This window comes from Eurytemora carolleeae, unplaced genomic scaffold (assembly GCF_000591075.1).
Source record: "Eurytemora carolleeae unplaced genomic scaffold, Eaff_2.0 scaffold24, whole genome shotgun sequence".
NCBI classification, from domain to species: Eukaryota; Metazoa; Arthropoda; class Copepoda; order Calanoida; family Temoridae; genus Eurytemora; species Eurytemora carolleeae.
The window spans coordinates 412,908-429,725 of record NW_019396080.1 but is presented as its reverse complement, the minus strand read 5'-3'; the positions used below and the strand labels follow the sequence as shown (position 1 = coordinate 429,725).

Genomic DNA, 16,818 nt, shown 5'->3' with positions numbered 1-16,818 from the left:
TTTAATTTTTTTTGTTGCAGATTTAATTTATTTACAATAGTTACTATTGTAGAGATACACACACCTGTTGCCCTTAGTTGTGTCTTGGTGCTCAGTGCGTTCACATCTCTGCCCGCTCAACATCTCCTTGGGCGTTACAGTCTCCCAGAGTGGACAGTTTATTAGTGTGTTTAGGCAATGAAATAAAAACAGTGATAAAATGAAGGGATTAGGATTTTTATTGATAACTCTAACAGTAGTTTCTGTGAATTCCAAAGGTATGTTTAAGGATTAACTAAACCCCATATTTTAGAGTTTAAAATAATCAAATCTGGTTTTGAAAGCGTGGGTTGTTTTTATTCTTATAGCATACCATCTGTGGATGATTCAACCTTATTATATGTACAATGGACAATATACAATGTACCATGTACCATTTAAAGATAATTGTACAAAGAGTTGAATGTGTACTGCCAAAGGAAGGTCTGAGTAAAATTGAATGCTAATATAAAAAAGTTATACAGATGTTAAAGTTTTAAGAATTATGTTCGAAAAAAGATGTCCGAAAAAAATTAAAAGAATATATGCATTTTACTGTTATTAAACAGCAAGAAAATAAACAAAATAACTTATTTTAATATTATGGTATGGTAAAGAGGGGAGAGGGTCCCCCCCCCCCATTTTATCCCCGTTCATTGTCAGGATGAAAATGTAAAAATGACTGCATGCATTTAACCTATAACTAAGCCTGGCCTTGGCCAAGCAGTTAGTCCGGCTTTTTCGCTGGCTTTAGAGTCCTGGCGCACATCCAAGGGGAGGGGGCAATGGGGGCAAGGCCCCCCTAGTCTAATTAAGGGGGAGGGCAAAAAGTCCTTAACACTTGTCCATATAGTTCCAAATATTATTAACTTTTTCGAAAATTTAATTAAAAAGCCCCCACATTAATTTTAATAAACCTAAACTCATTTCTGCATATTTTTCAATATAAGCTCAGGTTCTTTTTAATTTTGCCAAATTGGATTTTTAAAATGATGCTCACACATTCTTATTCAAATTGCACCACCAGATTTAAATTAGCTCCCTTTTTTAGAATGCCACCGGATATTTATAATTTGCACCTACATTTAATTTAATTTTATCCCCAAATGTTTTATAAATACACCCAATTTTAAGGTAATTTCTCCAAAATTAGGAAGTTTTGCGCCCAACAAAAAAATAACCCTTTGATTAAAAAATCTCTTTGAAAATGCCCTTAAATAAAAATATTTTCCCCAAAATAAATATTTAAGATTCACCATTGAAAATTGCCCAGACTAAAAAAAAGCCCCTCAAAACAGAATTATCCCCTAAAACATAGATTTAAGATTTACCCTAACAGAAAATTGCCCCCCAAAAATAAAATATGCCCCGGAAATAAAGATTTTTCCCACACACATTTGCCCCAAACTGGTAAAAGAATGCTACCAAATATTAAAAGGAATTGAGTCTTTGTCACAAACTCAAATTTTCTATTTCCTATATCTTATATATATATGTATGATATTTTAAACTTAGATTATTTCATCTACTAGAATTCATAATTTGAAATATTAAGGCTATTCGACACATGGGTAACAAAGATATAGGGATTAGACAATCTGAGTTTGTGGCAAAGACTCAAATCCTTTACCCCCAAAATATCTTTATGGTTTAGTAATAGTATAATACACATTTTTCTTGCCCCTTCCCCCTAGAAATGTTTAAGGAGGGGCAAAAAAAAATGTTTAGCGCTACGCGAGTTTGCGATTCCCGCTACTATTTACGCTTCCATGATTAACTTAACATTAGAAAATAAGAAAACCGCACATCAAAAAGACAAGACGTTTACTAATTTTGATCTTCAAACAAAAATTAATCCGTCAATTTATTTCAACACAAGACCAACTTTTTTTGGAAATTCAGAATTTTATAGTGAGAACCAGAAAACTGTGGAATAGGAAGACGACATTAAAAACAAGCGTATTTGAGGCAAACAGTGTCTTATGGTCTTTATGGTTCTCACTATTCACTAAAAAGAATGTGATTTTCAGAAGTTTTAATCTGAAAATATGTTTAAAAAGAATAGATACTGAGAAGTTAGTTGGTTTTCTTGTACCGAAAGTATTGAGGAATCTCCAGTTCGAGATTAGTATTGAGGAATCTCCAGTTAGAGATTAAGTTTATCTGTACGATACAGTATTGGGGAATCTCAAGTTCGAGATTAGTATTGAGGAGCGCTATGTGATTTGTTTATTACTAGCGATGCTTAATAGTTAATTGTATTATAATTTGTTAATACGATTATTCCGTGGTTATTGCAGTCTCGGTGGTCAATTGGCCCCAAAAAAAGATGAGCGTGGTAAATTTGTAAAAGCAGTTACATACCATGGGAAAATTGTGGTTATAATAATTTTTTTTTTTTCATTTTCTCATGAACTTTTTTTTGGTGGAGGGGGGGGGGTTGAGAAGGGAAAGAAGGGAGGGACAATTAGTAAGGTATAGAGGTAAGATAGAACAGAAAGAGGGAGAATAGAAGGGAATTGAAAAATGTACTAAGAATATTGATTGTTGAGCTGTATACAAGGACAAGCAAATATGGGTTAGTGAACAAGGCACATGAGATCTACAGGACAACTTAAAAAATATATTTTAAATTCCTTTCTAGCTTAAGTTTAAAAAGATTGATTGGCAAAAGACTACACGTTTTTTGCGTGAACGCGTGGACATTTTGGTTTGCAGTGAAGGGTGTTAAGTTTTGGGAGAGGGGGAGTGGGAATTGCAAATTGCGTTACCCCTACACAAAAGGTTTTGACTGCAGCAGGCATAAATAAATATTAACTTTTGTATCATCTATCAATCCATAATTTTATATTATTCTTATATCTTATTAATATATCTACAGTTAGTGAAAACTAGAAAACTGTGTAAAAGTAAGACGACTTTCAGACTCAAGTAATTTTTTGAAATAGTCCTTTGAGACCGTCCCATTTTACTGAATACAAAATCAAAAACAGAAATATTCTTTAAATGTCGTCATCCTTGTCAATAGCTTTCTGGTTTTTACCGTATTTAGCCATCCTTTCATTAATTCATCTATCTATCTATCTTTCATTTATTTTTAATCAATCTTTTTATCAAATATCTTTCTATCTTTATTTTTTTAAAATTAATCTATTTATCCATATATCAATCTATCTATAATATATTTTTAATCAGTCTATTTATTCATTCTATCTATCTATCTTCATATTATATAATTCCTTTGTCAAACATTGGGCGTAGGCGTTCTTGGGTTTAAACACAAATCTTAGATATAGCTCTAGCTTAAATAATTAATTCTATCTCTTACCCCCCCCCTCCCCCCATTATACCATTTTTAGACCACATTGTCAAATTGAGTCAATAAGTAAGATAAGATACTATGATTATGAATGTACAGTGAAGAATTAGGAGAAAATACACAGGAGCGTATTCAAGAATTTGTCCAGGGGGCTTAAATTTTTTTCTTTCCAGGGGGGGCTCAGCACCCGTTGGGGAATGAAAACCCCCCGAAATCAATAGATTACACTGGTCTATTGGGGGCTTAGCCCCAATAGCCCCCCCCCTGGATACGCCTCTGAAAATACATTAAAATATAATACACTATACTAATTTGCAGAAATTTTAAAATTCTTGGTAAAGTATGAAGTAAAAGACCATGAAGTTATATTTTACAAAATCCTAATCTTTCCTCCTCATGCTGTTTTCCTCCAATAAAACCAGACCACCTGGACTATATTCTATTAAACGGTAAATACCATGAAAATATTTAATCTGCACCTGAGAACTAGATAGATAAATAGTGAAACTTTAACATGTCGAACAAGCAAAATGTGTTTTTTAGAATAAATAATTAAAAAAGTTAAATAGAAAGTTTTTACTGTATATTTAAAATAAAAAATCCCCTTTTCTAGTTCGCAAACATCGTTTTGTTGATTGTATTGGCTTATTTAAACAAATGCTTAAAAAGCTAATTTAGTTTTACAATTATATAGTTATCATTATTAGAACCATTTTGGTACAAAATTGTTAGTTTAAATTTAAAGAAGTTTTAATTCAAAATGCCACTAGTACAGTCCATACTTAGGAAATACAAGGTGCGTGTTTAAAATCATGATAAATGTTTCCGTTCACATTTTGGTCACATTTACAGTGAGAACCAGAAAACTGTAAAATAGGAAGACGGCAATGAAGCAATAATTCAGAGTATTAATGATTTTGTTAAGAAATAAATAGTTCTACTAGTAACTTATTAAATCTCTTATTAAGTGAAATGGGTTTGTTTACACTGCACAATTGCTGTATATCATAATTGCTCATTACACTCTTTAAAGGGAGTGTTTGCGTAAAATGAAAGTGGGTATAGGCTTACGGCCAATAATAAGCGCTTTTGATCGCTACTAATCTTATTTCTATCTGTCACGTCTACTCTATAAGGAGAAAATGGTTAAAGACGACTCATACCGAAGAACGTAGAGTCCATACAAATTCAGAAAGTTGCAACATTCAACTCGGATCGTAAAAAATTGATATTTCATAATATTTTTATTTTTTTTCGATCTGAGAGTTAATTTTTAAAACATTTAATCATGTTTAGAGGATTTTTGATAAAGAAGACGATGTTTTCATATTTTCCAAGAATGTTCGAAAATCCAGCGCCAGCGAAATATTATTTTCAGTTCAGTACCGGCATTTCAGTTCAGTACCGGCATTTCAGCAGGAAGGTCCTATCTCTTTCTCTCTCTTTGGTATGATACCTGTCCCCAAGGTGGCCCCTACAGCTGTTGCTATGGGGCGAGATAAACACAACCTTTAGTTAACATACTTGACAATGAGTGTTACTCATCGAGTTCTGGGATTATATAGGGAGTGTTTACAAGCTGGTGTAGAGGTGGAGCTAAAACTGTGGTTCAGAGAAGGTATTGAGTACTTCAATTTCTCAAAATTGCAAGCTCCATGGTCTCAGTCCTTAAGAACCCGAAGGAGAAGGAGGAAAAGAATAAAGAGGAGAACATGTGAAAACACAAACCACAATGTCACCGCCCCGATGGAGGAGAGGTTCATGAGAGCCCCCCAGTCCGAGGAGAGGTCCGTGAGAGCCCCCCAGTTCGAGGTGAGGTCCATGAGAGCCCCCCAGTCCGAGGAGAGGTCCGTGAGAGCCCACCAGTCCGAGGTGAGGTCCATGAGAGTCCCCCAGTCCGAGGAGAGGTCTTTGAGTGCCCCCCAGTCCGAGGAAAGGTCCATGAGAGCCTCCCAGTCCAAGGAGAGGTCCATGCGAGCCCCCCAGTCCGAGGAGAGGTCCATGAGAGCCCCCCAGTCCGGAGAGAGGTGCATGAGATTCCCCCAGTCCGATGAGAGTTCCGTGAAATCCCCCCAGTCCGAGGAGAGGTCCATGAGAGCCTCCCAGTCCGGAGATAGATCCATGAGAGCCCCCCAGTCCGATGAGAGTTCCGGGAAAGCTCCCCAGTCCGAGGGGAGGTCCACGAGAGCCCCCCAGTCCGAGGAGAGGCCTATGAAAAACTCCCAGTCCGGAGAGAGACCCCTGAAAGTTCCGCAATCTGAGGAGAGGTCCGTGAGAGGCCCCCAGTCCATTGTGATTCCGCCAAATGTTGAAGAAATCTCAACTTTAACCCCCCAAAAGAAGAGAAAGACACGCTCTCAATCGTTAGTATCATCCCCTATTCCTCAGCTGGACGGGAATAATAAACATGCAAACTCCGAGTCTGAACCTGATCCAGAGCCTAAAACCCAACCTAACCCTAACCCCGGTGATTCTGAGGAGTCTGGCACTGAATCCGAGACCAGTCCTATATCTAAATCTGATCCATTACCCCCGTCAAATATGGATAACCCTATGTTTGGATATTGCGAAGATAAGCAGTGCCGGTTATGTCCAGTTAAATCAACTGAAAAAGTGGGAAACTACTATGCATGTTTTACAAATAGTTCATTAAAGTGCTGTTGTCAGGCTCTACACTGGCATTCTAAAACGAAAATCTGCCTGACATATAATGATATACAAAATCTATAAAAAAAGAAAATGTACTGAATCCTTTTAATTGATTAAAATAGTGAAAATGTTTAAAAACCAAACATAAAATGTATATGTAATCGTACAAATCTTAATCAATAATGTATGCATTCAACTTTTTACTGAATAAAAATATTTAGATTTAAAAAAAAGAAATATTATTTTTAAAAAAATCAAAAATATTATGAAATATCAACTATATACAAATGCATCGAAAAATAATCGATGACTAAAGGTTTTAACATCTAAATGATTTGTTTGGAATTAAATTGATTATTTTATGATTCGAGTTGAATGTTGTAACTTTCTGAATTTGTATGGACTCTACGTTCTTCGGTATGAGTCGTTTTTAACAATTTTCTACTTATAGACGCAACAGATATAGAAGTAAGATTAGGAACGATCAAAAGCGCTTATTTTTCGCCGTAAGTCTATACCCCTTTCATTTTTCGCAAACACTCACTTTAATGTCATAATTCTTGATTCTAAAAGTCATTTTTCTTATTTCACGCTTTTCTAGTTCTCACTTACGTATGTAAATGACATACAATTTTGGGCAATTAATTACCAGATATCAATATATTAACATGATATAAGATTTTGTTTAAATCAGAAAAATAACTAATTTAGAATTGTATGTTAAGGTCTGCACTACAAAGTGCACTGTGGATCTGATAGTATGCGAGTAGAGTTGGTTCAAAGGGAAGAAGTTAAAAACTTATATTTGCAAAACCTCAAAGATTTTCCAGGTAATGGGCAGGATTAATTTAAGAAATTCAGAGAGCTTCGTGTCTCAATCCTCTCATATTTTCTCTATCTCCATGTGTGCTATGCCATGTCCGGTTTACAACGGCACCCTTTGAATTTAAGGTCTTAGGGAACAATGTGAAATTTGCATGGAGTAAAGTGTACACTCTAAATACCCGGCACTCAATTTTTAGGTGAAACAATTTGGATTTCTCCGATGGTTTAACAGTACTGTTGTGAATCGAACGTATGTGAACGTATATAGTGATTCTTAAATTATGGCTAAAAGATTACGTTTTCCTTCCTGCTTTTTAGGAATTTATAGAAAACGCGAAAAAGTCGCACATTTAAATCATGTTGTTCGTTTTTAATTCAATTAATCTACGTTTAGTTTTGATTCTTAAGTAGTGTCATTAAAGTTTAAGTTTTGAGCCTTAAAAAAAAATTTTTGAAGTAAAAAGTTTGACTTGAACCATAAAATAAAATGACAATTTTCTGGCTTCACGGATTTTTAAAGCAATGTCAATTTTTGGTCTCTAAAAGGGGAAAAAGCAAAAGTAAATAATAAACAAATTTTAGTTTAGTTAAAATTAAAATTGTTCAAACTTTTTTTCAAAAATTAGTGATAATTAGATTACGTTTATTCAGAGCCAGCCTGCAAGCCTGTGATTGAGGGAAGAAAGGCGACATTTGAGCTCAATCTTGATGATATTTACCAATGTATGATCACTAAAGTAGTGAATAAGAAAACGGTAGGTTAATCTGGAAAAAGAACCCAGATAAGAAAATATATCTAAAAAAAGTTATAAAAATGAATAGTTTATTGTATTTGTCGGATGGTAGAAATCAAAATTGAAATAGAAAGTCTTCTTCATTGTACTAAAACATACGACGACGACAGCATGTCTTTATATGCAGTTAAATTGAAACCATTAAATTCAACTTCTTCAAAATTATAAAGCTGTATTTTTTACAATTTTATCAAAAAAGCTAATGTCGACAAAAAAGTATCTAAGAGAAAAAGTGAATAGTAGATGTTGAATATTGTTCGCTTAGTGGGATTAGAAAGTGTTTAAATCAGAGGCCGAATTTAAAGAATTTGAGCCGTGTCTCAAATTTGAAACGCGGTTCAAACCTGGTTAGTTCCACTTAAAACTATATTCGGTGTTTCAAGATTTGAGCCGGCGCTCAAATTGGAACCGGTTTTGGCGGTTCAGCTGCGCGGTTTAAATTCTTTAAATTCGGTCTCAAAGTTTGTTATTAAAAAAAAAATATTTCTTTTTTTAAAAACTCAGTTTAATTTTAAAGATTTATTTTTATCAATTAATGTTTTTGTTTAATCTAGGGGAGTAAGGTTTATTACCATAGAGTTGTTGTCGAGTATACGGATTCTACTCCTAAAGAGGTATTTTTTCAGGAACTGATGTGTACTTTCTAGTAACCCTTCATTTGAATAGGGCAATGTCCGATTCACACCGTTACTGTTGGGACCACATAAAATTTGAAATGACGACTATTCCTTTCAATTCGAATAATTTTAATTGGAATAATTCAAGTTTTTTCTTTTTTAAAGTTATCTAATTTTTAACCATTTAATAATTTTCTTAGATTTTTGTTAGGCTATTTTGAAAGGCTCAAAAAGGGAATAAGAAAATAATAATAAAAATAATAATAATAATATAATATAATATAATATATATATAATATAATAATAATTATAACACTAATTTATTCAGTTTTATTCATGATACTTTTAGTTAATCCAGTTTTTAATGAATTAGATGAATAAAAAAAGGATTTTAAGATTTATTTTATTTTCAGTCTATCCTGGTCAAATGTGACACAAACCTGACTCCTTTGGGTAATTCCTCGTACGATTCAGAGGTAGCTTACAAATATCTATCTAACTATCTATCTTTTATATCTATATCAATTATTTATATTTCCAAATCTATATATCTATTTATACAGTAAGAACACACAACTGTTGAATAGGAAGACGACTTTATAGAAATATTTAAGTGTATTTGATGTTACAAAGCAAATAGGTTTACTAGACAGTAGAAACTTATTAAATCACAAATTAAGGGAAATGGGTCTGTTTACACTGAACAATTGCTATATCCTATGCATAATGGACTAGTCATAAATAAAGTTTAAAAGTGATCTTCCTTTTCCAGAGATTTCTGGTGATCACTGTACAATGTACAACGATTTAACTAAAATTCAAGAGAAACCCTGCCATAAACTATAAATCTTTGATTTTCATTGATTTTCAGTTGATTAATTTAGGAAAAATATGCGAGCGAATTCTATTTTTAAGTTATCTCATTTCTTCAAACGATAAAATATTTCGTTACATTATAACAAAACATGTAAACTAGATCTGGTCTGTACAATAGTGCCATGTTTACTGTTTAGATCAGGATAGTGTCAAGTATGATATTCTTTTGAACATTTTTGTATTTTTTAAGTTGTTACTTTGATGATATTTTTTTTAGTATATTTAAGATTCATATATTCTCTATAGACGTTAACTTTCAAATTAACTATTGAAAATGTTGTATGCGGGTTGATTGTGGTTCAGGTTTCGGAATATCAAACCAATGAAAGAGAATGTTTGAGGTGTCAAAGTAAGATGACTAACGAATACAATTGCGATTTTCCTTGGATTAAATTAATACAACAAACTCAACAAGTCAAGAACAAAAAGCTTAAGCAAATCAAATCAAAGAGATGTTTGACATCAAAAAAACAAGTTCATATTTTTCACAATTTTTGGGATTTCAAAAAAATGTTCTTAAAAATTAAAAAAAATTTCGATTTCAAAATTATGTTCAATTAAAAATCTTAATTTTGGAAAATACTCTTAATTTTGCTCTAAAATTTTACACTATAAATCTTAAATCTAAGAACAGCGTTCTTAATTTTTGGGAGGGCAGGGGGCAAATAGGAATCTAATACGAAATATTTTTTTACTTTTCACGCCGCAGTTTTGTGAAATTGAAATTAAAAAAACAGCTTATGCTGTATAATCTTTGTAGATCCGTAATCTCCGTAATTCCTGTAATCTGATTGGTTCATATTTTCCCCGGGAAATTTGAATTTTCCGTCAGGGTTAAATTTACCGCATTCTTTAGTTTTAGACTTTAAATTCAAAGCAAAAAGCGTAGCCGTTTGCACTGATTCCGTGTCCTATGTAAGTTCGTTTCTAACTAAATTTTAAGTCTGAACGACGCCTTTTTCGTCCATATTTCTATAGTTCTTGTCTGAAGGCGTCTCTTTATAGTTCTTCTTAATTTTAGATTGAAGCTGTCTCTCTTGTTAAAAGACAAGCTGAATTCCCAGCTTCATTCAGTGAAGAGTAAGTTTGTTATACAGCCAATCTCATATGTAAGAATACATAGCAAGAGCGCATGAAATGTCGTCTTGAAATTTATTAAAAATTAAAAAGAAAGCTGCTGAGATGTTCGCAGTTGCATATCCAAATATCATTGTAGAGTCATAAGTTTTTAATAATTTTTAGGAAACTGCTTTTTAATTTTAATTTAAGGTAAATCAATAGCCCTGAAATATGAAAGACATAAATTGATACAGTAAACTCGTTTTTCCGCGGCATTTGATCTTAAAAATGTTGAGAATACGACATTAGAGAAAACTCTTACTATAGTATTTATATATCTGGGATTCACTGTATGATTTTTTATGCAATTATGTAATATGGATACAAACCGTGGAATGTATTTTTTTCTTTTCTTCCTTTTAAACCTAAAAAAGTTGTTTGGAATGAAGTATTTTGTAACTAATGTACTTTATAAATGTACTTTGTAAATGTACCCTGAAAATTTAACGTAATAAATACAGTGAAACCCTTAATAACAAATACATCAAATGTCGTATTCTTAACTTTCTGATAATGGAATGTTGCAGATATTTAATTTTTTAATTAAATGATTATATATTGAACTATTTAAAACTGTTCCCGCATATTCATGGTTATTTATTTATTTTCGCAAATACTATGATTTACGTAATATAGTATGAAACTCATTGAAAATTGTCAAAACGACATTTGATAAATTCTTTCGATGTATTCGTTATATAGGGTTTCACTGTACATATATCAATTACATAATATTAATTACTCATGACGAAAAAAAATGGGTTTATGGTTACTACCCCAAGTAGTTTTAAAAGTCAGAAGTATTTCAGTCCTTTTTGGTCAGGCATATACAAGTTTTAGTATTCCGACATTTTCAAGTGTCCGACGTTTGAAGTCAAATTTTAAAAGTCAGACGTTTGAAGTCCGACTGTTGATAGTCAGGTATAGGGAAGCTTGACTTTTAAAAAGTTTGAAGTTACAATATTGTTTTAACTGGCTTCTCAGTCTTTTCATTAGCTTCGTTAATCATATAATCATTTTTATCTTTGTTATTAAACAAATATTATATTCTCTTTAGAGAAGTTGAAATTACAAGTGAAGTTACTGGACATGCTCCCTCTCCTGTACTTAATGTTGGGGTCAGACAAGACGGAGTACTTGTAGGTAGGGATGGATTGCTTTCACTTTTTTAAAAAACGCTAGTTTCGTTTTGTTGACGATGTAGAATTACCGAAAAACGAAACGGCCGTTTTAAAAAACGATCGTTTTTGATAAAAATCGTCTTTTTTAGTTTTAGTTCGTCATTTCGTTAACAAAGATAAGTCGTTTTCAATTTTTGACGATCGATGACGATTCTGTACGAACATTAACGACGACCCTTCAGTTAAAACTGTTAACGACGAACATTCATTAACGATAAAACACATTTTTGGTCGGAAAACCCGTAGATCAAAAAACCTAAACTCATTTCCCTTAGTAAAAAAAACCATGTCAGATGGATTCTGGGAGGGAAATCATCATTATTGGAGTACTATTTATAGATACTCCCTTTCATTGGAGACCCCCATGGACGCCTCATTGGAGACCCCCAGATTCTCGTTGGAGACCCCTATATTTTCATTGGAGACCCCCAAGTTTTCATTAGAGACCCCCATAATTTCGTTGGAGACCCCAGATTTTCGTTAAAGGCCTCTATAATTTTGTTGGAGACCCCAGATTCTCAAAAATCAATAAATGAAAGGATAAAGGATGAATAAATTAATAGATAAAAAAACAATTAAAAGGATGAATAAATGAATAAATGAATAAAGGAATAAAGGAAAGGATGAATAAATGAATAAATGAATAAAATGAATAAATGAATAAATGAATAAATGAATAAATAAATAAATTAATAAATAAATAAATGAATAAATGAATAAATGAAAGAATGAATAAATTAATAAATGAAATAAAGAATAAATGAATAAATGAATAAATGAATAAATGAATAAATAAATAAATGAATAAATGAAAGAATGAATAAATTAATAAATGAATAAATGAATAAATGAATAAATGAATAAATGAATAAATGAATAAATGAATAAATGAATAAATGAATAAATGAATAAATGAATATTTGAATAAATGAATGAATGAATAAATGAATAAATGAATAAATTAATAAATTAATAAAATGAATAAATGAATAAATGAATAAATGAATAAATGAATAAATGAATAAATGAGTAAATGAATAAATGAATAAATGAATAAATGAATAAATAAATAAATGAATAAATGAAAAAATGAAAGGATGAAAGGATGAAAGGATGAATAAATGAATAAATGAATAGGTGAATAAATGAATTAAAGAATGAATATAAATCTAGATGATGAATTGAACGTGAAGCCTGGAACTCCCTTGAATATGGAAATATATCTGGATAATATCAGCAAGGACATATATGGACTTCTTGGTAACAATATTTAATAATTTTTAAACCAAAAGTTTTTTTTTCGGGATTCAAGAAAAATTGTTGCATACCAAAAAACCAGATTTTTATGACAGAATGATTTGTAATGATTTTTAAAAAAAAAATAGATGGATTTAAATTAGATTGCATTTTTCATGAAACTACTAGTTACAAAAAAATTTTAAAATTATTACAGAATTTTTTTTATTTTTTATTTAAATATTTTTAGTTTCTGGCATGGAGGTTACAGATACCAGATCACAGACAGAACCTATTCTTGTTAATGGGTAAACGATATCTATCTATCTATCTATCTATCTATCTATCTATCTATCTATTTATCTATCTATCTATCTATCTATACTGTCAGTTGCCTGAGTCCAGTTTTGTCCTGTTTATACATAACAACAACAATAATAATAATAATAATAATAATACTTGAATCTGACCTGTCAGTTCCCTGAGTCCAGTTTTGTCCTGTTTAAAGGCACAGTGAATGTGTGCCTGGATACGTGCCAAGGGGTAAGTGCTGAATAATCCTACAGGGTTACCTGCAAAGGATGAGACTTCACATTGTACGGATTTTTCTACTGTCTGTTCCTTATATTCAGGATTCACCGCAGTCTCATCCTTTGTGGGTAACCCTGTATATTTTATAGCGATGAAAACGTATATCTATGTCATTATTTTTTTCGTACTCAATACTGCCTTTACATAGTGAATTCTCTATATGCGTCCTTATTGGACATACGTCCTCATAATGTGTAATTAATATGCTTTCTCATTGTGTTGTGTGACCTTGCAGTGCTCCCTCTTTGTGCGTCCTCATTGTACGTTCTCATTGTGTGTCCTCGTTGTGCGTCCTCATTGTACGTCTTTATTGTTTCGTCCTCATTGTACTCCCTCATTGTATGTCCTCATTGTGCGTCCTCAATGTACATCCTCATTGTATGTCCTCATTGTGCGTCCTCAATGTACATCCTAATTGTACGTCCTCATTTTGAGTCATTGTAAGTCCACATTTTGCGTCCTTAATATGCGTTCTTATATATGCAACTGCAATTAACTTTCCTTGCATTATAACCTTGGATTGAGAGTTCTTTTTTAAAAATCTGTTTCACTAGGTTCAGTGTTCCAACGGGCAGATTGGATACGGTCGAAGGAGAAGAGAAATCTTTGACGATGCTCCAGACCCAAATAAGGTATGACCATGAAGCACTTTTTTAGGGGCGGGGTATAGAGCTCTGCAACCGCCCCTGGTTAGTGGTTTTTGTATGAAGCAACTTATTAACTTTTTATTTATTTTATTTTGTAATTGAACAAAAAATAAAATAGTGCTTCTTATGCTATACCCAACGCTTACTCAATATATTATAATAAAAAATTAAGCTATTTATATTTAGATGACAAAAGTTTTTACCTTACATTATGATTTACTATTGCAGTTTTCATCATTCTTTTACTATTGCATTCTTTAATGGTAAACGTGTATCGGCGTGGTACATTTTCTCTAAAAACTGTAATTTTGATTAAAATTTGTATCTTTATTGTCGGAGTGTAAAAAGATGTTCATACATTTTTCAGTTATACAGTGATATTCAGAAAAACTATGGAAAAGGAAGACGGCATAATAGCAATACTTTAGTGTATTTTATGTTGTTACAAAGCAAATAGTTTTACCAGATGACACTTATCAAATTACTAATTTAGTGAAATGGGTCTGTTTACACTGCACACTTGCTTTGTTTCATGCTTATATGGAACGTTTTAACGTTATAACTTGATTATAAAAGTTGTCGTCTTATTTCAGAGTTTTCTGCACTTTTTGTTAGTCACTTTTTTTAATTTGTTTTTTTTTCTAGGTTTATGAGATCTCAATGTCAACCATTATTAAAATGGAGTGTAAAGACTGTCAAGAAATCCAGGAGTTTAAACAACTCAAGGCAGGATCGCACATTTGACGCCATTTTGTTTTTAAACAACCATTTTTATATTCCAAGCGGCCATTTTGTACAGGGTTACCCACAAAGGATGAGACTGGAAATAACGACTTGAAACTCTTAAAATATTATTTTAAAGTTAAATAAAGTGTTTTTCTATAAATATTGTCTTTTAATGGATTCTTTAATGATTTGCCGTATCTTCTCGTAAAGTTTTTAATCCGAATCATTTTCAAAAAGGTTTCTCGATTTTTTTTCATTTTGAATTTTGAAGGTACTGATTTTTTCTTTAAAATAATTGTCGAAAATGTTTCGATCTAGGAACTAGAACTGAAAGAGCTCAAAGAAGAAAAAATCAACGTTCTGCATGGTAAGATTGATTAAACAAAGAGAACTTATAGATATACTTAAAACATACAGTCGTCGTATATATCATTACAATGAAGACGACGTTCTATTTTAATTTTGATTTCTACCAAGCTTTTAGAAACACCTAATAATGTAAACAGAGAGAGTATGTCAACGAACAGCCTCACTCAGTTTACATGTACATTTTTTGTTTGTAAAATTCTAGTAGGGATCAAAGAATTTATAAAAAGTCGTCTTCCTTGTACTGATATAAACGCCGACCACTACATTTTTTTCAGAAACTGCCCATGTTCAATCTTTCAAGGCGAATGAGGATGCAGCTGTGAGTGCACTCTTCGAAGAATTTAAAACTCCTGGATTTTCTGTTTTTGAAAAAAGTTCCTCATCAACGACGACATTTCAATTCGTTTTGCTTCTTACTGTGTGTCTTCACCTTTTAAACTAAATTGATAACTTGTGCTAATGTGATATGAAAATACTGTAAACTTTTAAAGACTTAATCGACTAAGTTCATCAAATTTTAGGCAAAATGTTGATAAAATGTGCATAATTAACTAATAAATAAATACAACTAACTAACTCTAATTAAATTTTTTTTGTAAACTTTAAAATTATGCTGTAAGCTCTAAACCACCAGCAATTTTGTGTACAGAGTGTCCCAATAAACATGGAAATTGGAAGACGACTTGAAAGTCGTTTTTGATTTCTGATATTTAATGCATGGCAATGAAAGTGAAATATACGAGAGTGAGACTTTACAACTGATGAGCTTTCCATAAAGTTGTCTACATTTCTTGTTTCTTAAAAATTAACGAAATTTTGAAAATCTCAAGACCAGGCGCGATATTAAATGTTTAAGCTGAAAAAATGCCGCATAGATTCGAAGATGTTTGTTGGGACACCCTGTATTATTGGATCAAAACGATGTAATACTGGCTATAATTGTTCATCAAGTAGGGGGTAGGAGGAGATTTTAGATAAAATGGAAATACTAAGTTAAAATTTGAAAATAAGTGGCGCGCAAAATTGTCAACTACTTTTTAAGGGGAAACACCCCTTTGAAGATGAGGGCGGCAAGCTCAATTTTTACCCACATGCACCTGATTTTTACCTTTGCCCATAAATCCCTGGGTGAAGCCCCCCGTGATGCACAGGGGGGCAGGAGGACTACTGCTCCCCCTGTGTACGCGCCTGTGAAGCTATTGAAAATTCAATGAGTTGTAAACCAAAAAAAGAAAAACATTCTAATTGAGAAGACGACTTTAAATCTAAAGGTTCAATTTCCTATCATAAAAAAAACTCAACACTGAACAGATGGAATAAAGGGAAAAAGTACCTTCATCGTTTTAAAAAATAGATGTAAATACAGTGAGAACCATAACACTTTGGAATAAGAAGCCGTCATTTACACAATCTTTTGAGTATTTGATGTATAAAATCAGTTGATTGCAAACCATATTATTACGTAAAATGGATCTATGTACACTGCACAATAAATTCATGTTCTTTGGACTATTTACAATCATAAATTTAGTCTAACAGTCGTCTACATATTCATTTCTAGCTTTTGTTAGATATGCATAAAACCATAGTTAAAACATTTTCATTTTGGAGGTCATTTTAGGTTGTTAAAGGTCGTTACTCGTTAGAGGTCATTAGAGGGTCAAGCACTAGGTTTGTTCCCACTTCCGTATTATATGGGTTCCTAGCTTTTGTTGGATACACAAAGCCATATAAAAAAATTTTCATTTTGGAGGTCATTTTAAGTAATTTTAGGTCGTTGTGAGGTCATTAGAGGTTGGCTGCTACCGTATTCCCTGGGTTTCCACAGTTTATTGGGTCTCACGGGCCTCC

General features: G+C 32.3%; 1 protein-coding gene across 1 annotated transcript; it reads left to right on the top strand.

Moving 5' to 3' along the window:
• The first annotated feature begins 78 nt into the window (after positions 1 to 78).
• Positions 79 to 15,539, top strand: LOC111716469 (uncharacterized). Its single transcript, XM_023491928.1, is given in 14 exon segments — positions 79 to 257; positions 6,712 to 6,816; positions 7,463 to 7,566; positions 8,160 to 8,219; positions 8,636 to 8,698; positions 10,120 to 10,178; positions 11,275 to 11,360; positions 12,572 to 12,658; positions 12,885 to 13,024; positions 13,112 to 13,177; positions 13,780 to 13,857; positions 14,518 to 14,598; positions 14,917 to 14,965; positions 15,243 to 15,539. Coding segments are annotated over 14 exon segments (1,203 nt in total). The 5' UTR covers positions 79 to 199; the 3' UTR covers positions 15,410 to 15,539.
• The last annotated feature ends 1,279 nt before the right edge of the window (positions 15,540 to 16,818 follow it).